Here is a 22,181-nt window from a genome sequence, read left to right on the forward strand (position 1 = left end):
TCCAGCAAAAAAAAAAAAAAGAAAAATTAAAATTTATTCATACTATTAGAAATGACTTCAGTTGTGTTTATGGAAATGCTGTCCAATTCAATTATGCTGACCCTAAGTTTTTAATGTTTCTTTTGTTGTTGTTGTTATTGTTTTTTCTTTTTGAGGGGGGGTGCATAAATTTGAAACTGTTTCATTGAATTACTACTGTAAAACTCACAAAACCAGAAACAGCAGAATTATTCATGGAATGTTTTTGTGTAGAGAAGAAAAAGCTAATAAACAGTGGGAAATCTAAACCATGAATGGAGACAGTAGTCAGCTTTTGCTTGCATGTGTTGAACCTTATTGTGACAAATGGTAAGCATCCTGCAAAAAACTGCCCCACCCTTGACAACCAAAGAAATGAATGCCCCTTGTGAGGAAATAGTAAGCCCAGAATCACATTTCTTTTGCCACTCCTTGTTTAATTTTCAACATGACATATACCAAAGCTAGAACAATGTTGTATCCATGTGTCGGTTCCAGATATCTCTCCTGTTCTTCCTTGAAGTGCTTGCCCATATAAATATTTACCAAAATAAACTCAGTAAAATAATGTGGACAACTGGTGTTAAGTCAAAATGAAACCTTTACTACCTTTTTTAAAAGATCACTGGCGCAAATATGGGAAGGAGAATAGAAAGGCCAAGTAATGTCTTGGCTTAAACAAGACACTATGTTAGACTGAAGACACGGAAAACTGCAAAGTAGTGAGCAAAAGTAGACAACACTGTCAACAAAGCAGTTAGCATGTTGCTTTTTTAATCCCCAAAATAATACGCACCTTATAAAAGAAGTGAAAACACTTTGTTAGATTGCACCTTGAATGATCACTGATTTACTTTATTTTATTACCACTCTTGTTGATTATAAGAGATATAAAAAAATATATTGAAAGGCAGACTAGGCTGACCAGTGGGGGAGTTGGTGTTTCAAAATCAACATTTTTTTTAACTTGTGTCCTTTCAGCATCTTGGTACAGCCGAAACATGGGTGATAACCTTCTCGTTAGCAACCAGCTCTCATAAGTGACCACCCCCTCATAAAACCAAAATATTCTCAGTCAAAGGTTTATAGTAGGAACCTCTTGTAAGAGACTGTAATCACTTTTGGGGGGGGACAGTTTCCATTTTTCATTGTTTTTAACTTTTTGGAAGCAACACTTGACCTACATCCTCGGAGACCCAGGGGCAGTCAGTTGGGTGGGGAAAAAAGGCAGAAAACGTTTTCAGCTGACTGACTGTCCCTGGGTCCATGAGGAAGATAGCCTGTGCCAGGCTCTCAGATAGTATAGTGGGGACGTATTAAACAAGCAAAGCGAAAATAACATGAGCGTGACTTGGCAAAGGGGGCGGTGGCGGCGGGAAAAATGGGAGAGAGAGCCTGTTAGCATTTTTTTAACGACCCTCTGCCGCCCCATCACTCCCCATCCCCCACGCGTTTTCTTCTTTTTGAACGACTTTTCACTTTCACCACAATCTCGGAGCCTGGAACAGGCTATGAGGAAGCTTGACTTATGGTCTGATCTCTTTGTTCACTGCAACAACTTTCCTTCTCAAAGTATTCAAAACGTTTTAGTGACAAAATGGAATTATACATGATATGTGTAATAGACCATTTTACAGTTGTGGATGGAAGCGAGGCTGAGGGTGACCTTGTTTTGATACAAACCTTCTTGCTTTATTATGTAAATCAAGTTATTCTTATGCTAACTAGTATTTTTCAAGAACAATTTCCATAACAAAGCAAAGAAGGTTTGTATCAAAACAAGGTCACCCTTAGCCTCGCTTCCATCCATAACTGTAAAATGGTCTATTCCATTTACATTGTAGTAACTTAGAAAAACTGCATGTAATAGATGTTCTGTGAAAACGTATATATGTTGAGACAAGCGACCACTGCATCTTCAGATTTTGCGTGACCCCTTATAAAGTGAAGTTCAATATTGCACTTGAAACATGCCGTGAGTGTTATTGATCGTACCAAATTTAATAATTAAAGCTTCTTTTACTGTTGCATGGCTGCTTGTGCTTTCAACTCTTTCAAACGGCTGGAGATCGGAATTCTTTCGCGGCTTGTTTGAGTTGACCCTAAACTAGAGCTTGAACCCAAATGCGAAGACTGCAATGTGTCAAAGCTACTAGTAGCCATCGACAAACTTGAGGAACTCAACTTCGTCGTGGAATGCGATGGCGTGTCGCTGGGATATCCTTTAGTTGCAGCAATTTTCTTCAAAATACTAACCAAGGAAGTCGGAGAAACGTTAAGCTTTATCAAATCCAACAGTATCTTGAATACATCGGGATCCAGGGTTACCCCGCTCAAGTTGCACAACTCGAGAAGTTCTTCGTCCAGAGTCTTAGAGTTTGTTCGTGTCACTGTCACTTTATAAATGTCCGGCGTTGATTTGGATCTTGACATGTTTATAAGGACGGGTGAACTATTACAGAACGAGTCTTTCGCCTCTTCTTGTTATATTAGCCCTCGATAAGCGGAAGTAGATAAAGAATTCAAGAATTCATCACTCCGAAGGAAGACGCCATTTTTGAAAACGACATTCGTGTCCAGTCTTCCTCCAAAAAAGATAATGCAAACACGTACAGTACTTGATGTACGCCTATTCGTCGTGACCAAAGAAGTGAGGCCAAAAGAAAAGGCGAAGCAGTTAAGGTGGCTCGACTGGATTTTTTTAGGGGAAATACCGCCCAATTTTGAGCATTAAGCTACGTCGGCATGACTAAAGATATGGGAAGACGGTTACCGCAACTGTATTATATAAAGATGAAAATTTCTGATAATCTGGGTTTTATTGCAATCGGAGTCGCCATGTTTTAAGATAGGAAGGTAGGGAGGTCAAACTGCACGACATTTCATTTCCAGCGATAAATAAATTAGTTACAAAGCCAAGAATCAAACCTGGCCATGTCTCTAAGCACTTCTACGTTTGAATGGGCCTTTAATGTATGTGATGAGCGGTGAAAGAAGTCGAGAAAAAAGTCTGGAAAAAATTTAAAGGCGAGAAAAAAAGTCGAGAAAGGAAAAATCGAGCACACAATTTTCATGGCACTTACTGGGCTCCGTAGTTTTCAGTTTTGCCATGGGTTCCATAAATACTTGGTCTACTGAACGATGAACAAAGTGCGCCTTCCGTATGCCAAAAGATTAAAATGAAACTTTGTCAATGTAAAGTAAACTCTTCTGACATCAAGACGACCTAATGACACAAAGGACCCTTCCGCTCACCTGAGAAGGAACTGCGTGAGCAGGCAGGTTAACCCCCAGGCAGCCGGGTTAACCCCTCTCTCCAAATTTACAATGAGACCTTATTTGGGAGAAGTCTAGCCTATCTGATCATAAGTTCTCACGCAGTGAATCAACGTCTCTGTAGACTCGTCAGAGAAAAGCTTTAGTCTTGACTGAACAAAGCTAACATGTTCCAACTTTTTTTTTTGGGGGGGGGAATCTTAAGAAAAAGACTTGTTGCCATCGTTATTTGTTTGTATATTCGTCGTTTTTTCAATCCCTCTTGAGCGCTTTATTGTTTAATGAAGAAGACGCCATAAGACAGGGTGGGGTTCGTATGTAAACACCTAACTACCGCACAACCTTACTACATAACTTCCAAAATGTCCCTAAAAATACCACACGAACAAAAAAATGTTACCAGACAATACTGATATCAAACCGCCTCCTGTTTTTCTATGCGATGTTGCTAAAATTAACAAAAACACAGCTCTACGGTGGTCCCTGGTGCTTTAACAGCTCCTGGCTCTGCTTTTGTTAAAGCCGTGTAAAAATCTTCGAGTCGTTTTATAAATTAGTACAGAGTCCTTTTCTAATTAGACACGTTTTCTCCGACTTTCCTCACATAACAGGATCATTGATTTACTTAAACAGATGTTTACTGGGGTTGATGCCCAACTACGGATCTTTTCTTAGAATCTTGGTAGTATTTATCCAAAAAAGGTAGCAAAAGAAAACTGAATGCTAATTAGTTGGTTGGTGTTAATTTCTTTTACATAAGCTATGAACATTTGCAATACAGATGATATTTCCGAATCCATTCCAGTTACAATACCTCGAAAAAGCGTAGCTATAGCGTAAACAATAGAATAGGCTTGCTCACGACGAGTCGGTTTATTTGAACGACCAGGGGGTGCGAAAACGGAGCGGTAACAGAGCATGACAGAGAGACAGAAGAACGAGCAAGTCGACTGTTTTCCCTCCTGACCGATGACTCAAGCAAAACGGACTTTTAGAAAGTGTACCGACCTGTACCCAAATGAAGTACACAAATATTTTTTTGTAATGATGACTTACGACTAAAATACGGATTTTTGCTTCCCTTCTCTCTCTACGTATATATTTGTCATGTTTTCCGCTGAGCTTTTTGTCCAATTTTTCGATCGTTAGAGCAGATTTTCAAAATAGAGCGGCTTATGGTGTATCGCACGTTTTGCATATTTTCTTCTCCAATTCTTTAACCAACGAGGCAGACGTAGATCGACATAATCTAACCTGGATACATGTGGTAAGTTTAGTTCATATGTGGTACAGGCTACAATTCCTCTGACTCAGATGGAATTGCAAAGCTTTACCTGTTTGGTATGCTCCTGGATACTTTCGACTTATGTTCCTATTAGTAAGGGTTTTTTTGGTTAGCTGGAACACCTCCTGCTGAGTGAGAGAAAGGGACTGCCCCTTCTCTTTTGTTCTCTCTTCCATCGACTTTCTTTTTATTTGCCCTGCTTTGCCTCTGTGATTTATTCAGGCTATAAGCAAAAAGAAAAAAAAGAAAAAAGTTCTGGGCTTTACTAAGAGATGTCGACAAATCCCATTTATTAAAAAAAAAGTCTTTTAATAGGGTAAACTGAGTCATCAACGAACTGACAAAACAAAACACTTCATCGAAAAGGAATTACGTAAAAGATCTGTTTAGTTATATCCGCCTTCCCCATACAGTAAAAAGATAAAAACAAAAGACCTCTTCGCTGGCAAATTTAAACAGTAGCTGGTCAGTCAAATACGTAACAATCGAAATTGTCGGACGTTTTCTTTTGATAAAAATCAATAGCAATATTTGTGATTTGCGCCAATAGCTTGCAAGGGTGAAGCTATGCTAATTATAGCTTAGGTGTCACCACTAATTGTCCAATACAGGCCTTTTACTGTTTATTTTGCTTGCTAATTAAATGCAGGGAACGCAAGACAATTGTAGAACCATTGAAAGCAAAACATTCTGCTTGACCTGCCTTAAATGGAAGCTGACTTTCTACTACGCAACATGGTATTGGAACAGCTCTCTTAAAAGACGAAACACGAACCAGAACAGACTTGTCTTTGGTCTTCTTGATAAATAGACGGAAACTTAATTGAGTTGTTTGACTGAGTTAGTAACATCTCTCTCGGCATTCTCTGATCTTGTTTCCTGTTTTGGTTCTACCATCGGATCGACGTCAAGATCATTTCACTGTCCGAAATGTCCGCAAAAAGTACAATTTTGTACCTTCGTATCGGAGAGGGAAAGAACCTTCCAAGGAAAGATATGTGAGTCCAAACTTTTTTTTTACTCAACTGTATATTCAATGGTTAACTATTTAACTTTTAACTGAATCGTGCAACATGGAGCGCGATTATAGACATTATACGTAATGAACACTGAACGGACTCGATGTTTTTATTCACGAAAACACAATGTTGTTTCCGTTTTATTTATAGCTCTGGAAAGAGTGATCCGTATTGCATCGTGAAGGTAGACAACGACGTTGTAGCAAGGTAAGTGAACTTCGTCTGTGACTCAGTCTAAACTGGTTCACTTTCAGAAAACAACTACGATGAGCAAATTTACAGAACAGAAAAAATTAAACGAAAAGGAAAATCAAAGTATCTCAAAAAAGATGGAATTAATGACGCAGAGTGGATATTTTTATAACCTCGCACAGTTTTATCAATTTAACTTTTACAATATAGTATTTACCCCCTGATAATGAGTTAGCTTCCACTGGAATGCCGCAATGCGCAAATTAAACAAGAAAAGCTGAAAAATCAATAAACCGAACAATGAAAACAGTCTAAATCGCTGCGTCGACAATAGTTCTGTAAATTTCAGTCTGAAAGTACGTATTAAAAACTATATATTTAACCCTCTTTTGACGATCAATATAGGCGGAACCACGAGGCAACTGCTGTATTAAACAATCAGGTCAGGATGTGAAAAGGCACGAATAGAGGAGGATCGTTGCTGTAATTAAAAGATCACACATCGCAGCTTTGTTTCCCTCGCGTGTGATTTACACTAGCAACTGACAATGTTTAATCAGCTCAATTTAATTACAAGGGTACAAGATAAGCAGTCAAAACATCAGACAATCATTGCGACCGAGGGGACATTGTTGGCGCTATGTTACGTTAGTGGCGCTTGATACTTTTGTCAGTAGAAAAGTATAAAAATAATTTTGCCCTTAAGGGACAAAAGGTATTAACGTTTATTGATTAAGTGAACAATTACATGTATGAACTCAAATGCAAATGACTATCTAAAAAACTAAAATAAAAGGATATACCGGTATTTATAAAGTGATTTTAACTGGTTCTTCAGAGTTCACAAAACATCGATCGATCACGATGAAAGCTGAATTACAAAAAAACCGACCGGATGTTTTAGCATCAAACAGTCGAAAACAAAGTTAAAACACTGACAGCAAAACACAGACGACTACACACAGAAACGGGGGTCAATAGTCTTAGAATATCCGGCTCCTTTAAAATTGTATTATTTTTTATTTTGAAGCATACCGTAAAATACTATCAGTACTAATTTGGCAGCGGAATGGAAAAAGCATGTTGTTTCCGTCGTCTTTGTTTTGCCGGCAGGCTGCCACGGTTTAGTTTGAAAACTCGCGAACATCATGTAGTTGAGTTATTAACGTGTTATTTTTATGTTTTTAAAGTAAAAAAACTAGTGCAAGACTAATCATTTCTTCTCCAAAAATATACAGTCTCTGTTCGTTAAAAGAAAAAATTAGGTGCTGACTCAAATTCAGATCATGACTCTGAGTACATTCGGATGGAAATATGTTTTGGTTTTGTGTCCCGTATATAGTATCTACATTATATGCATTGCGTAGCTGGGCCCAGTTGTTCAAAAACTGGGTAGCCTGAGATCATGCCCTCTCCCTATTATCCCTTTAAGTCGAGCCAAAGAAACAAAGAAGCAAAAAAAAAAACGCCTGATTTCAGGTTAAAAACTGGGTAACATTAATCACCAGATAAATCACTATGAGTAGATAAGTATTGAGGAAACCAAACAAGTTAGCCAGTAGTAGATAGGGATTTACCTGGTGGATAGCGTTTTCCTTCTTTTGAAAAACAGGCCGAGCCCAGTGCCGTAGCCAGACCAAACGGCCAACCGAGGCAGGCGGAAGTTGCTAGGGGGGTTCGGGGGCATGCCCCCCCCCCCCCCCCCCCCGAGAAATTTTGAACTTTAGTCTCTCGGAAATGCGATTTGCAGCGTTTTCTGGGCCTTTCGGTAACTTTTTTTCGAGTTAATTTAAGTGGAATTTAAAAAGCAATAATCAGAAACAAGCTACATAATCTGGGTGACCGTTAACCTCGCCAATGGTTTTGATCAGTATTTGTTCAAAAAAAATTTGAGTTAACGTACGTAGCCCCTTGAGATCGATGATATGGTAATTTTTTCATAGTATATTGACTGAATTGCTGAATTCTTTGTAATATCATGATGCGTTAAAAATATCCGATGATCGCTTATGTAAAATAAAAATGATCGGCGAAATTCGTCAAAATTTTACCGAGGCGAGTGCCTCGGTTGGCCTCATACTAGCTACGGCGCTGGAGCCTGAAGGATGGGTAAAATGTGGTGTTTATTTGTGGTTGGAGTTACAACTTAGCTCGTTGAAGAGACCTGTCCTGTGAGGTGTTTATTCTCTTCCAGAACTGCCACAGTATGGAGGGATTTAGAGCCATTTTGGGGCGAAGAATACACAATGTTTCTTCCAGCTGGTTTTACTAACTTGTCAGTCTACGTTTATGACGAGGACACAATCGGGTAAGGAAGATAGAATTCGGATTAAATTACTCTTTGGAAATCTCCGCGGAACGGTCATCTGTCGAACCACCACCACGAATTCTTGTTCCGGCATGAATACGAAGATTGCAGAGAAATCATTTTCTCTTCAAGTAGAAAGATAAACTCACCAGCAAATGACACGGGATATTCCTAAAAATACAGCATTTCAGTCCACTTTTTTTTACAAGTTTTACACTTCGTGAATAAAATATTACCAAGTTCCCAGCAAGCGGTTTGTGAGGTTGGCATCTAAATTCTTTTTTTTTCTAATTTTAATTTAAGGGCCCGCAGGTCGTTTTTTATCGCAAATATTAAAAAAACAAAAACAGTGACAACAGTCCACAATGCATTGAGTCTGGGCTTTAACTATGAGACCAGAGAACTTGCAGTTATAAAACTATAACATTGAGTAAAATTCCAAACTGTTACATGTTGCTTTTCCGGTCTCTCCCTGCAGAGTTGATGATCTCATCGGGCGGGTCACGTTTGACCGCGATATGTTGACAAACAGCGGTTCTGGGGCAAAGGGCTTGGACAAATGGTTTCCACTGTCCCCTGTTTTTTACTCACACCATTTCTCAGATATTCAAGGAGATATCAGGATCGAGACAACGCTTTTTGAGAAGGTGAAAAGAACATCTCGTTCATTGTCATGTGTATTCAATAGAGTACCGAAGTGATGACGTCATAAAAATGAAATTTGTGAAATTATGGGATTTGTTAAGATATTCTGAAAAAACAACGTCCAAGACACCTACTCGCCAAAAATTAGCAATTCGGGGCAAATTGTCTCTGAGATATTAGCCCAGTTATGCTGTGACGACTCCATACAAATCCTTCTTAATTTGGCTTGGTTCATAAGCTTAGGAACCAGGTAAGATTTAGAAGGATTTGTATGGAGTCATCGGAGCATAACTAGGTTAATATCTCAGAGACAATCTGCCCCAAATTGCTAATTTTTGGCGAGTAGGCGTCTTGGACGTTGTTCTTTCGGAATATCTTAACAAATCCCATAATTTCACAAATTTCATTTTCTATGACGTCACACTTCGGTACTCTATCCCTTAAGACTAATAGTTTGCATTACTACAATAGAACAAAGAGAATAAGTTACACGGCCTTCTCCCTGCTCTTAATACCTCTACGTCGAACCTAAGAAACACACGCAAATTTAGGCCCGTTTTCAAGACGAACAGATTTCCTTCTTACGTCCAACGCCCGATCTATAGTTTAAGAAGTTTCGATTGCTTTTATCATGTTCGATTTCAATGTTCTTTTTTTTATTTTTTTACAAATCACAATTTTACTGTAATGTATTCATGCATTGTTTCTATTATTCGTTTCTTTCATTTTTCTTTATAAACTGGCTTATTAGTGGTAGTATTTTAGGAATAAACCCTTTGGTTTGGAACAATCATGTAGTCTTCTATAACCACATGTAGTTCGAAGCCGGAGGGCGGCGAGGAAAATTAAAAATACTAAAAATTCAAGAAAAAAAGCAGAAAGGTACGCTACTGAATAGAAGTTTCAGTGATTCTTCTCGTAATGCTGCAATGAAAGGTGTTTCTAGTTGGGAGTTTCACTGCATGGATTCCATCCTCAACTTGTCTATCACTTTTTTAAAATGAAAGCTACTAGACAGTACTTAATGTACGTTTGGGGTCCCAAAAGTTACCGGGACTTGGCCAGATTTAGGAAGAGTCTTTAGAACAATCTTAACTGTATTGTTATAATTTACGATTAGTTTATTCAACAATCACACTAGTTTAAATTTCGATGTTTTCTGCTGTTTTTACCAGGGAGAGGTAAATAAAATTAGAGTTAAAGTGCTGGAAGTGAGGTAAGATTTTTGCTGATAAACACGAACTACGAGGCCCAGAGGCCATAAGTACATGAAGAATAAGTCAATTAATGACTTAGATTTCTTATCCAATGATTTGAGATACCGCCGGTGTTCGTCTTACAGATGTGTCCGTAAAAAACGTCAGCAACCAGTGATGGGAGTCGATTCTTTTGAGGAACAAGGGGGGTGTAGTGGTTACAGCACTCGCCTTCCACCAAAGTCGGTTCAGGGTTCAAATATGGCGTCGACGCCATATGTCGGAGGGTTGAGTTTATTGTTGATTCTCTCCCTTGCTTTGAGAGGTTTTTCTCCCAGTCAGTACACAGGTTTTCCTCTCTTCTCAAAAACCAACACGTCCAAATTTTAGTTAGATCTACAGCACACGGAAATGTTTAAACGAGTTCTTAAGAACCCCTCAGTATTTCGCGGGTGAACAAATTATATTTTTTTCTAGGGAGGTGTTACTCTTTAGTCTATCGAATAACCCTTAATAATAATTTAACAACCACAGCCAGAGGCCTTTAACACGGTCGCTAATCGGGCTCACGTTTAACTTTTCATAATCAAGTTTTAACTTATGTATACAAAGGGATCTTCCAGACAAAGTTCGCAGCTGTATGGAGCCAATAGTTAAGCTTTCGCTTGGAGATAGTAGCACTTGTCATCTGCGACAATCACTGAGGGAGGCCCTCGTCAAACAACCTGAGGTATGCATTTTGCTTTTCGTCTTTTTTTTTTTTACATTTACTAACAATGAGGTACTCTCAAAGACTGAAGCACTGCTCGGGTTTTTTGTAGTCAAACGTGTAAATAGCTTAGTTAGTTTGGCTACTCAGTATTCTACGTACATGCATGCGACTCTCGCCGTCGTAAATTGTCGTTTCCTAAACCCAGTTAAGACTATTCACAAACTAAATGATTGGTTTTACCAATAAAAGGCACCGTTTCGTATCAAAACAGCTTGAAATAAGAAATGCTGTGTTCCGTGTGATCGCTTCACGGGTGGTGACTGTGATATCTCGAGCTCTAGTAAAACATGAGCCTCTCTATGAGTAACCTGTTCAGGCGTTCAGATAGTAGAGCGCGGGAGAAAAATTCTCTTCTATCTGAACGCCTGGAACAGGCTACTCTGTGAGTACCTGGGGACGTCGTTTTTGTCGAGCGTTTTCCATCAAATTGGCCATTTTTCAACGAAACCGTCGCATATCAAGAACTGATTTGCGTTTTCTACCAGTGAGCTCCAGCAATCACAATTACAAAGACGGAAATGAGGACACTGAGATCTATGAGCAAAACAAATACTTTGAACTTGAACAACACATTTCAAGTGGTGCATTTGTTTCCGGGGGGGTACTCGATATATCCCTGGGTGGGGAGGTGCGGCGCGGCCCCTCATACCCTGACCCTGTTTAAGACAAATATCGCTGATTTTCCTACCCTGTTTAAGACAGAATTATTCCGATTTTTGATACCCTGTTTAAGACATTTATCCTGTTTAAGACAAAAATTGATAAATCGATATCCTGATTAAGACAAAAAATGATAAATTCGATACCCTGTTTAAGACAAAAATACCGAAAAACATACCCTGGCTGGCCGCACGTCCCCATTAAGCCCTTATAAGGGAGTACCCCCCCCCCCCCCCCCCCGATTTGTTTTCAGTTTCTTTGCTGTCATATCGTGCGACTAAAGGTTGACAAATTTGATTGGAATGGGAATGCGTTAATCGGTTTCCGATCTCTAATACCGTCTTTTCGTCGGAAAGACCCATGCTCAAACATTAGTTCAATCTTTTGACCAGGGTAACAAAAAGATCTGGATCCCTAGCAAACAAAAGTACCTGGAATTTGACATCAAGGAGCCATTACAGGACTTGAAGCTCACGGCCGAAGTAAAAATTGAATCAGATGCACTATGGTGCTCCGGAAAGGTAAGAAACTACGGACTAATCAAACGAACAAAATTTAAAAAATATGATTATTATGAACAAACAAAGAAGGGTCACAAGATGCTTACAAAAAATACACATATGCGAGTCCTAACAGAGCTCAGCATTGATTTTCTCTTCAAAGCCATGATTTTAATTCTTAACAGGACAGAGATAATGAATATTTAAGGAAATTATTGTAAAAGGATGAGTTCACTTGACATTTATATGTTCCCACTACTCCGATAAAGACTAAGGTTATAAGGACATGCATTATTAAGAAATATAGATTATTTATTATATGGGAATTAAAGGGTTAAGATAAGATCCACCATTCAGTCTCATCCGGGCACTTCAATGTACTCAGGAGCAAGAGGGGTATCCTCCCTTTCTCAGGAGTTATCATTATGTATTACAAGGTGGAACTTCGTTTTAAGAAATGAGTTGTTTTTTGTAACCTCTGTATCCACTTAACACTATTTCCTTACATGCGGCGACCTGAGAAAACAGCCGACATTTGCGACGCCATCAATAGTTTCCCTTCGAAATGGCTTTTGAGAAACGAGGGTAGAATGAATTCCATACTGATGACGAGTCACTACCCAGATCTGGGTGGTACTTCTGGTTGGTTGAAGATTTGCTTCATCCAATCAGAAGCACTACCCACATCCGGGAGGTGATGCATCATCAGCACGTATTTTCTGCGCTCGTTCCTCCAGTGGTGGCGTCGCGAAATGCTAACCGTTTTCTCAGGCTACATGACCAGAAGATAAAGATAATTCGGTACAATTCATAGTCTGAGTTTCTGTTTTTCCTTTCAGGCCACCTTCTTTCTACCGAAGCTTAAAGTTGGCCTCAGTAGAGACGCCTGGTACAAGTTGTTGCCGCTGCCTCAAACAAAAGAACAGAAAACGTGAGTTAAGTCAACTGGGGGAGTCAAGTGACTTGTTCTCCGGTTCCTCTGTTTCCAAACTACCGGTGATCATCGGATGACAGAGGATGAGTTAAAGTTTCTACACAAAGATGTCGACCTGTATAACAGACGCAAACTAAGTGGAAGGGGGGGGGGAGGAAGCAAAAAACAACCTTATCACCTCCCGGCAAGAAACATAAAATCAAATCTTTGATATTTTCATTTGTAAAAAAGTTGAAAAGTTAGTGATCTACATCATTAACTTTATAGGTGATTGTTGTCAGGATGAAACAGTTAGAGAGGATGAAGACATATTGAATCGAAAAAAAAAGCTAATTGTTGTCCTCTCTTTTCATTCCATTTCTTTTCCTCCCTTTTTTCCTTCGCGTCCTGGTTGATTGACGACGTTACCTACTTTTGATGAAATTTCGGAGATGTTGACAGCATAGTCTTGGTTTTAATGTAACATCTTTTTTAAAAGAAACTCTGAGATTCAACTACTTCGCTAATCATGAATTTATCTTCCTTCCCTCCGATAGAGAAAATCTTGGCAGTATCAGGATGAAATTCCGTCTCACACAGGAGCGTATTTTGCCCCAAAAATGTTACCACCCTTTGACGGAGATTATTGTCAATTGTACAAACAACCCAGAGAGCCTGGACCCTACTGTGCTGAGCTTAATAGACCAGCTTACCACCGCTGACCTTTCAACATTTGCTCACCAGCTGGTGCGGCTGTTTATTGGTCAAGACTTGGTGATACCGTTTCTGGATTATGTAACACTTCTGGAGATAAGAAAGACAAGTAAGGAAAATCAAAATTAAAGTATTCTTATATTGCTTTCTCTATCTTTACATCTACCATGATACGAGTCACGCTACAAGAAAAAAACCCAACAAACAAAAGTAGAAAAGATAAATAATCACACGCCTCGAAGGAATAGTCACACTGAGAGATGTCATATAAAGTAAAGCCATAGTTAGTTAAGGAACTATTGGATGGACGCCATGGTGGCTTGAAAATGTGCACTGTCGCGATCACGTGACAAGGCAAAAATCGGCGAGCTTCAAAGACCAATGTCTTTGCTTTAATTTTCATGACCAGTCCCCTCGACTAACTATGGTAAAGCTAATAGTACACTTGCACTGTATAATAGAAGCACTGGTAGAATACATTGCTTGACTGGTTGCAGACAGTTCCGGAAAGAACAGTTAAAGGTTACAATTTAGATCCAAAGACCGATAAGGAATTGTTTTAACGTAGGTGTTCTTACTTTCTTTACAGGTAATCCAAGGACTTTGTTTAGAGGTAACAGTTTGGCAGCGAAATGCATGGAACAGTTCATGAAGGTAGAACTGCAAATAAATATGCAATAAGTGCTCCTTTTTTCCCCACAATTTTAGCAAAGCTGCCTTTGGCTTCATTTCTTTGTGCGTACGCCCTACAAAGACGCTTCGAACTAAAAAAAAAAAGAAAGGGACTGAGCCACTGTTCAGTAGCTAGCTATAGCCTGCGTAGCAGGTGCTTTGAAGTAGTGGGCGCAAGAAAGAACCGTTCTTTCTTGCACCCACTACTTCCAAGCGCCTGCTACGCAGGCTACTGTTCAGTGGCATATTGTTTGACTCTGAGGGAAGTGAAAGCCAGTGACTATCACTGTTTACAAGACATACAACGTACAAATTATCGGTAGCTTACACACTGCAAACCAGTAACATCTTTAATTAAGACACTCGACGAGATTGGTTTAATAAACCGATCAATGAATATTCTACGCTCCTGAGGAATGGTTGCTCGGATGGGGAAGAGCTCGATTTCCAGCTGGTTGGGCTAGGGAATATATGCTCCTCCCAAATATAGACAAGCGGGAAAAGGGGTTTTATAGTCTTAAGGGATCGCGACTCTTCTCTGAACCTCCTCACATTCGTAAATAAAGGTACACGATTTACCCACGTGCACCCAATTGGCCACTGAACCTTACTTGCGGACTGCGTCTCAAAACTGAGTGGAAATGAAAAAGCGCAACGAGCTAAGCGTCCTTGATACAGAGTGAACGAGATATATTTGATTATCATTCGAAGCAAATTTTTCTTTCTTTTCATTGGCCGAGAGCCCACCACGTGAGCTGCAAATAACTGCCTACAAATAATGGTCTGCTCATGCGCAATGCCGTCCAACTGTGTTTGGCTTTGTTTGGCTGCAAATAATATTCTGCTCATGCGTAAAGGAAACCGTGCTTTTCTCCTTCTTGCGATGGCTCTTGCGTGAAAACGGCAGATCGCTTCGCTTCCCGAGGATATTCATTAAAAAAAAAAAACGGTGATCGAATGATAAAACAATTATTGAACTCGGTTATCGCAAAATATCGTGATTTGTCGGTGTCTCGCAGATCAATTATTGGTCTGCTCCCCACAGGCAAATCACGATATTTTGCTCAACCTCGTCCAATAATTGTTAATTATTTCATTTCCACGGGGATCACAGGGAAAATAGCCGAACTCTTAATGCAGGTTATGTACGGGATCCGCCCCATTATCAAGGCGAGAATAAATAAATTTGCAAATGCAACAAGATTGGCAAATTTTTCGAATTCTGCACTCATTTTGCACCAGCATTAATGACTCAAAATTCATTTCCTTTTTGGAACCCCTTGTTGCCGCACATACAGACAATGAGCTCAGTTTCGGGGAGTTCTTCCGGAATTTCACTGACAGTTTTTTTTTCTCGTTAGATTGTAGGCATTCCGTACCTTTCAGATACTCTCAAGCCAGTGATCGACAAGATTTTTGAGGAGCGTAAATACTGTGAGCTGGACCCAAGTAAAGCGGAGCGAAAATCAAGCGCTTTTAGGTAGGCTACGTGCAGTTAATAAACCCCCCAAAAAGCTATTCTTGTAAATGCCATAGAAAATAAATAATAAATCAGATAAAAAAGACTTTTTGCTCATCCCCTTGATACACTTTGTAAGCTCTTTTAAGAGACTTCAAAGACTGTTAAAAAGTGTTAGCTCATGCACTTGCGGAAATGATCACTTAATAACATTTGCCGAACAAAGCTGTCATACTGATTCAGTCGCAGTACCTTTTGTGATTGACTGACTACATTGGACGCTTACCGCCTGAAGTAGGTTTCAAACTTGAGAGGACTTGTAAGTAAAAAATATTTAGGAAACGATTGATGATTTCAAGAGGAATGGTACTTGTTCTCTTTTGTTCCCTATTCGGCAAGTGGGAGAGGCCACACTGATAACAACACTTCCTCAAAGTGGTGACATTTCAGTCAGGATCAGTGTAAACACTTAATGCATATTGTAGATTCTGTCGTGTAGGGAATTATGTTCACTGGCTAGCTCAAGGAATATTATATTCCTTGTCTTCTTTCCAGGCGATTAAGCCTCAAGCCAGCTGATGAACAAGACAGAAGCTTGTCAGTACTAACAGGATACTTAGAAGCCGTGATGACATCCATCTTGAGTTCTTTCAAGGACTGCCCAAGTTACATGCGCGTGGCGTTCAGAAATCTCGCAAGGCGCGTCTCAGACCACTTTGGAGACGAACCTGGATATGAGGTGAATTTGGGAATGACCTTGACTTGAGAATATCGGATCACTACACAAGACTGGATTAAAGAGAGGAAATACTAGAGTTATTGAGGAGCTACAGTAAAAATTACAGCATTTTTCATTCCTTTCCAACTTTGACCATCCCTCGGGGCCGGGTTAAAGAATACAGGGTCTGGAAGGGTATTCTCGGGATCCGGGATTTGACCGAGATATAGTGAGGAAGGGAAAACCCACAAATTTTCTCGATTTTCGGGATTTGACCACCACACGGGAAGCGGGATTCGGGAAAATTTTGGCATGGGATGAGGTGTTGGAAAAGCAAACGGTATTCGGGATAGAGGTGATGGAAGTTCGGGATGAGGAATCGTTGTGAAAAAAAGCGGGCAACAAACCCACAAAAACCACCCTTAAAAGACCTTGCCAGAGCAAAATTTCTTACGTTACACGATATCACTCCTTACTAGGGAACATGGATAACTTTTTTTGTTAAGAGCAGACGAAGAGTCAACATTGCTATAAAACAATACAATTAACTTGTACTTTACTTTTTATCGTTGCTGTTTTCCAGGATTCAAAGTACACAGCTGTGAGTGGTTTCCTATTTCTTCGCTTTTATGCGCCAGCAATTCTGGGACCCAAGCTCTTCGGCTTAAGGAACAACCATGCTGACAAGAACGTCTCACGCACACTGACCATCTTGGCAAAGGTCGGTATTATTTAGTTGCAGGCAGTCAGAAAAATATTGCGCAAAAAAAGGATAATCGAGTAAGAACTGTGAGGACATGAAAATATCTCTTGGTCAACAAATTATGACTAACCACCCTTAGATACGCATTTTCTGCATTAAAAAACAAACACTTTTTGAGTCTTAAAAAGCTAATTTCACACAGCTGTATCATCAGAACATGTACTATATTGTGAGGGCAGAGGAAAAAGGTCATGCCTGTATGCAAAAAACAGCCAGGGCTTTCCACAGTGTCGTCGGTGCACAGCGTAAAAGCAAAGATCGCGCGTACATGCTCAAACTCCGAGTATCTCACTGTTTTTTTCTTTTTAATGTGAGAGGAAATATATGAAAATAGGAAGGAAGCCGAAAAGGGCTACTCTTTTACTTCCTTTCATTTGGAGAATGTTTGCAATCAAGCACTTACAATCAAACATGTATCACTGGTTTACTCTGTTGTTCACAGACAGTCCAAAAAATTGGGAACATCGAGTTCCCTCAGCATAGCGGGAAGGAGGAATGGATGGGACCATTGTACAAGTGGATTGGATTCTACACTGACGAAGTTAAAGACTTCCTTGACAGACTGGCTGATGTGGAAGATGAGCAAGGTAACCATAACAAGTAACTCCTTTACAATGTCTGCTCGATCAGAGTCATTACCAGACACCAAACAGGGAAAATACAACAAAAAATAAACCAGACACCATCCTGACTGATCAGATTCTAATTGTCTGCCATAGCTCGCCTTCTAGAGAATTTGGTCATTACAGACAGTTAAATAAATCTCCGCTGAAACCAATTGTAGCCACCACTACATTGTGGTCTTATCTCTTCAACTAAGTCATTACTGATCGAAATACTGAGCACTCGCGAATGACATACTTGAAGAGATGGATTCTGTAACCGCCTAAGAGTCTTTCCGTGAGTTGCCTAATTATTGCTATACCTGATACTTGCATGATACCGAGATGGTGCATTCTTACCACTATCTGCGTGCGTCAAGATAGCTTACGGCAAGACACTACCCTACTTAAAAAAATTAAATCCCTTTAGCACTTGAGGAAGATTACTAGCTTTTTTACTTCGGCGGAGCGCGAAGTAAAGGATTCGCGACGCTCAGGAATGTCTCAAAGCTGAATATTCTGACAAATCCCATAATTTCACAAATTGACACTTTACTCTCACCATATATCGTTTCTTACTATTCCTCCGCATTTACAATTAATTCCACAACCACGACGCCGAAGTGTACGCTCCTTAGCGTCTAGTTCTGTTTAGTTCCAGGATGTGACCACAGACGAACCGTATTCAGTCACTCACTTATTATCAAGGAAGGCTTTGTCAAGAAGTGTCGCTATCTGGATTCCAGGCTGCCAAAACCATTCAAGTTCAAAAAGCGTTACTGTTGGTTAAGTACGGAAAACTTCCTTTACGCTAAAACGAATGATTCACAGGTAACTAAGCAGAAACACTCGTTCAGTTGCAAACAATAAAAAAATTTCTTGTCCCCAGGGCTTTTCCTTGAAATTGGCCGTATTCTGCAGAAAAGGCCTGGAAACGAGGTTGCAAAAAATGGGCAGAAAAATGAGATAGGATATGCTACTGAAATTGTTACTTTTTGTCGGTTGCAGCATGGTAACCTTTTAAAACGAACTGAACTGAGCTATATAACGACCAAATAATTTATTGAATAACATGGATAATCTTTGGCACAAAAAAGGAGCTCCGATAGTAGTTCTCTCAATATGAATGGGAATGATGGCATTCAAGAGAGAATGATCTCTTGTGGCATTCTAATTGATCGTATCTGGGATGGGGATGGGAGGTTGGTGTAATAAGATGGTGTTTCAGAATAGGCTTTCTTTTCCTTGGGAAGTAAAGGGATTCTCCAATGCCATGATATTAATCAGGATTATTATTACAGTGGAACCTCGGTTTAACGAACCTCTATACAACGAAGTCCTCGGAAAAACGAGCGATATTCCACGCCCCAGTAATAGCCAGGAAAATATATGGAAAAGAACCTCGATATAACAAAACCCCTTTATAGCAAACCTATTTTATCAGTCCCTTGGCCCTTCGTTGATGATCGAGGTTCCACTGTATGGTAATCATGATCGTGATTATGATTAATTCTGAAGGAAAAAATAGGGCTACTAGCAACCAATTTGCTTTTCTTCATGCCGTTTCTCTTACAGACAAGACAATTTCTTCCGACAAAGAAAATTCTTGCTGTCGAGAGAGTTGACGAGTCAGCATTTCAGAAGCCGAATGTGTTTCAAGTAGTCAGCAAAGATTACGAAGACACGGTTCAAATCCTCTATCTTGCTGCACAGGTGGGCTTTTAGCTATCAACTGTGACTTTATCAATATCATGTTGACCCATATTAACAGGCAATAGAGTTTAAAGGCGTTTTGCCTTTGCCTGTAAATTATTACCGGACTAACATATTTGTTAAGGCGGTATTAAACGCAGGGGCCCCGATAAGGTAAAGCCGTTAAAAATGGTGTCAAAAACTATTCCAAACTTCCCAACCGGGTGGGGGAAGGGAGGAGGTTCTCAGTATGCTATTTACACTATTATCTTTATTGAGCCGAGGGGCGGATTTGGGGGGCACTAGGCACAGTCGTGAACTGAGGGCGTAAAGCTGATGTGAAAATCCAGTCGAAACTTGCCAAACGGGAAGATGGGACTGTAAACCTCATTGTAGTTCCATTCATCTCGAAAATGTTTCTTTTGGGCCCTGCTATTAACGCGCCAGTGTTCCATTTGCTTTCCAACCGAAACAGCCCATGAATGGCAAATAACCGACGTTCTTGAATAAACTGTGGGTTTTCTGCTTTAACGCAGGATGTAAATGAAATGAATCAGTGGCTTTCGGCGATAAGAAAGACGACAATTTCCAATCCCAAGATGCTGAGCTGTTTCCATCCGGGAGTGTTTCACAAAAATAAGTGGACATGTTGCAAACGAGCCCTCAGACAAGGTTAGTACACAAGGATCCTGCTTTACAGTGACCTGTGCATGAAATCAAATGTGTTTTGCAAGAGCTAACCACGAGTACCTCTGCTGCTGTACTAGTATGATACTACTCTCTTTTTATCCTGTTTCATCAATCGGTCTCCTTAATCTTACCAGGGCTCATTGCTTACATCATGAATGGCTACCGGAAAATGGGGAACACTCCCCCAAAAGCTGACGAGGATGCTTGTCTAAAAATTGTAAAATCACCCCTGAAGGGTTCCAGAAATTTGGCGTAATTCCTCCGAAGTCTTGACAAATACTGCTTATCATGATTTGACTCGAATATAATACCTAAGAGGTACCTACGTTAGGGAAGCAGTGGTGTCTCAGTCAGTGGTACAAATCAAACTCGAGCCCAGGACTCTTTTCAGCCCTTTAAAAAGTACGACGAAAACGCCAGTCATTTCTAATTGCATGGAAAGACGAAATTACATAGCTTATGATAAAGACGTTACAATGAAATGTTTGTGTGTCATTGGATGAGCACGATATACATACTGCGAAATTAAGGGGGCAGTGTCACTTTTACACCCCAAACACGAAATTTTTTGGGGAAAAGCGTAATAACTGGGTCGAGAATGTTTACCACCAAGAACAGAAGGCAGTGTAGTGTTCAACCTACAGTGCTTTTTTGTTCTTCTTGGTCAGAGAGTGAGGAAAAACATCTCAAAAAAGCTTCAAAAGGTGTTTTTCGACAAAACATCCAGAGGGGAATGGGTGAACTAAAGCATTATTTTTTTCATTCTTTCAGCTGGAGGTTGCCAACTGACGCACTCCCACGTGACTTTGAGTGATTGGCGGGATCCACTCGACCCAGATTCCGAAGCACAGATGATTTTTACCCAGCTACTGCAGAGCCGCGAAGAGCTGAAGCAAAAATTCATAGAAACTAAAGAATTCCAAAAGGACTCTTTGGACTCCAACCAAAACGTCGTTGAAACAATGAATGATAAAAACGTTCCACTGGTGTCAGACCAGATGCCTGCTACCGATAGTGAGAGAGCTATAGCAACAAAACTAGTAGAAGTTATTGATGAGCTTGAGAAAGCTCACCAAACGCTTGAGGAAAAAGAGATCAAGAAATCGTAGGATTATCTACAAATCCAAGTATTTTTTTTTCTTAAACGAGAATAAAATAAGAAATAATTACTAACTAGTAGAACTATCAAAAAATATTAGAGACGATATATTCTCGACCATTTTTTCACGTTTCCTTTTCACTAAGGAGCTAAAGCAAATTTCATATTGGATATACAAAAAAATATTCAGGCTTGTTTAAATGCCACTTCCTAGAGTTACTGCTGGGCTCTCAAGGTACATATTTTATACCTAAAGTGGTCGTTCGACGGTAACCAATTTAACATTAACAACTCAGTACCGTTGAAGACATCATTTTAAAGTTTAACTAAACTATTTTAAGCAGTTTTTTTACGATTTTGCCCTGGCAAACTCTGGAGAGTTCTTTGCCCAAGAATGTGTATGCACAAAGAGAAGAAATGAAAGTTTCAATTCCAGTGGAAGATTTCCTTATTTCTGAGCAAGAAAGGACTAGGGATCCTATTTAAGAAATCAATGACTGCAAAATTCAAAATGTTCTCATTGAATATGCTTTTCAATGAATTCCATTTGTATGGAACTACTAGAAACGTTTGGGCGATTTTGCGAGTCCTTAACCCACAGCGAAAGAAGAACGATTAACAGTAAAAATGAGATTAGATTATAGATTATGAGATGGAGGCATAAGATGCTGTTGTTTACGTTAATATATAGATATACTTGACAAAATAAAGGAAGATTACGGTTGTATTTACGCAATATGTTGCTTGTGGAAAGAATGAGCCCCGTGGGTCGGGGTGGTGCAATGGGAATGGCTTTAGTGTTTTAGTTACTTTCTTCCATTATCCAACGGCTGTCTATTCTGGTATACTTCTCGTTTCCATACAATACAACTTTTCTGTCTAGTCTAAGGTTTATGGCAGCCCAGTAAACGCCTTTTGGCGTCTGGTTTATGACATTTGAGACTGTGAGAAAGATGCCTTCTATCTTTCTCGCGTATTCATTACGTTT

The 22,181-nt window shown here is 39.7% G+C and overlaps 1 protein-coding gene across 2 annotated transcripts; it reads left to right on the forward strand.

Moving 5' to 3' along the window:
* Nucleotides 1–5,210: 5,210 nt before the first annotated feature.
* Nucleotides 5,211–21,234, forward strand: LOC140952558 (rasGAP-activating-like protein 1). 2 transcript variants are annotated; one of them, XM_073401985.1, is made up of 18 exons: nucleotides 5,211–5,577; nucleotides 5,749–5,805; nucleotides 7,985–8,098; nucleotides 8,577–8,745; nucleotides 9,919–9,959; nucleotides 10,552–10,669; nucleotides 11,764–11,892; nucleotides 12,711–12,802; nucleotides 13,342–13,607; nucleotides 14,088–14,152; nucleotides 15,532–15,650; nucleotides 16,185–16,368; nucleotides 16,931–17,068; nucleotides 17,553–17,697; nucleotides 18,368–18,543; nucleotides 19,288–19,425; nucleotides 19,941–20,076; nucleotides 20,866–21,234. In XM_073401985.1, exons 1-18 carry the CDS (start codon nucleotides 5,510–5,512, stop codon nucleotides 21,201–21,203), a joined length of 2,493 nt encoding a protein of 830 aa, XP_073258086.1. In that variant the 5' UTR covers nucleotides 5,211–5,509; the 3' UTR covers nucleotides 21,204–21,234. The 2 variants fall into 2 exon arrangements, with proteins under 2 accessions (XP_073258086.1, XP_073258085.1); XM_073401984.1 differs by lacking the exons at nucleotides 5,211–5,577; nucleotides 5,749–5,805; nucleotides 7,985–8,098; nucleotides 11,764–11,892 and having other exon boundaries at nucleotides 8,582–8,745.
* The last annotated feature ends 947 nt before the right edge of the window (nucleotides 21,235–22,181 follow it).

Source organism: Porites lutea, chromosome 11 (genome assembly GCF_958299795.1).
Source record: "Porites lutea chromosome 11, jaPorLute2.1, whole genome shotgun sequence".
Taxonomy (NCBI): Eukaryota; Metazoa; Cnidaria; class Anthozoa; order Scleractinia; family Poritidae; genus Porites; species Porites lutea.

Excerpts from the sequence above, each read along its gene's own strand:
- LOC140952558 (XM_073401985.1), top strand. The coding sequence starts at position 5,510 with ATGTCCGCAAAAAGTACAATTTTGTACCTTCGTATCGGAGAGGGAAAG. Across the intron at positions 8,746-9,918 it reads AGACAACGCTTTTTGAGAAG|GGAGAGGTAAATAAAATTAG; the intron begins GTGAAAAGAACA and ends TGTTTTTACCAG. Across the intron at positions 19,426-19,940 it reads TCCTCTATCTTGCTGCACAG|GATGTAAATGAAATGAATCA; the intron begins GTGGGCTTTTAG and ends GCTTTAACGCAG.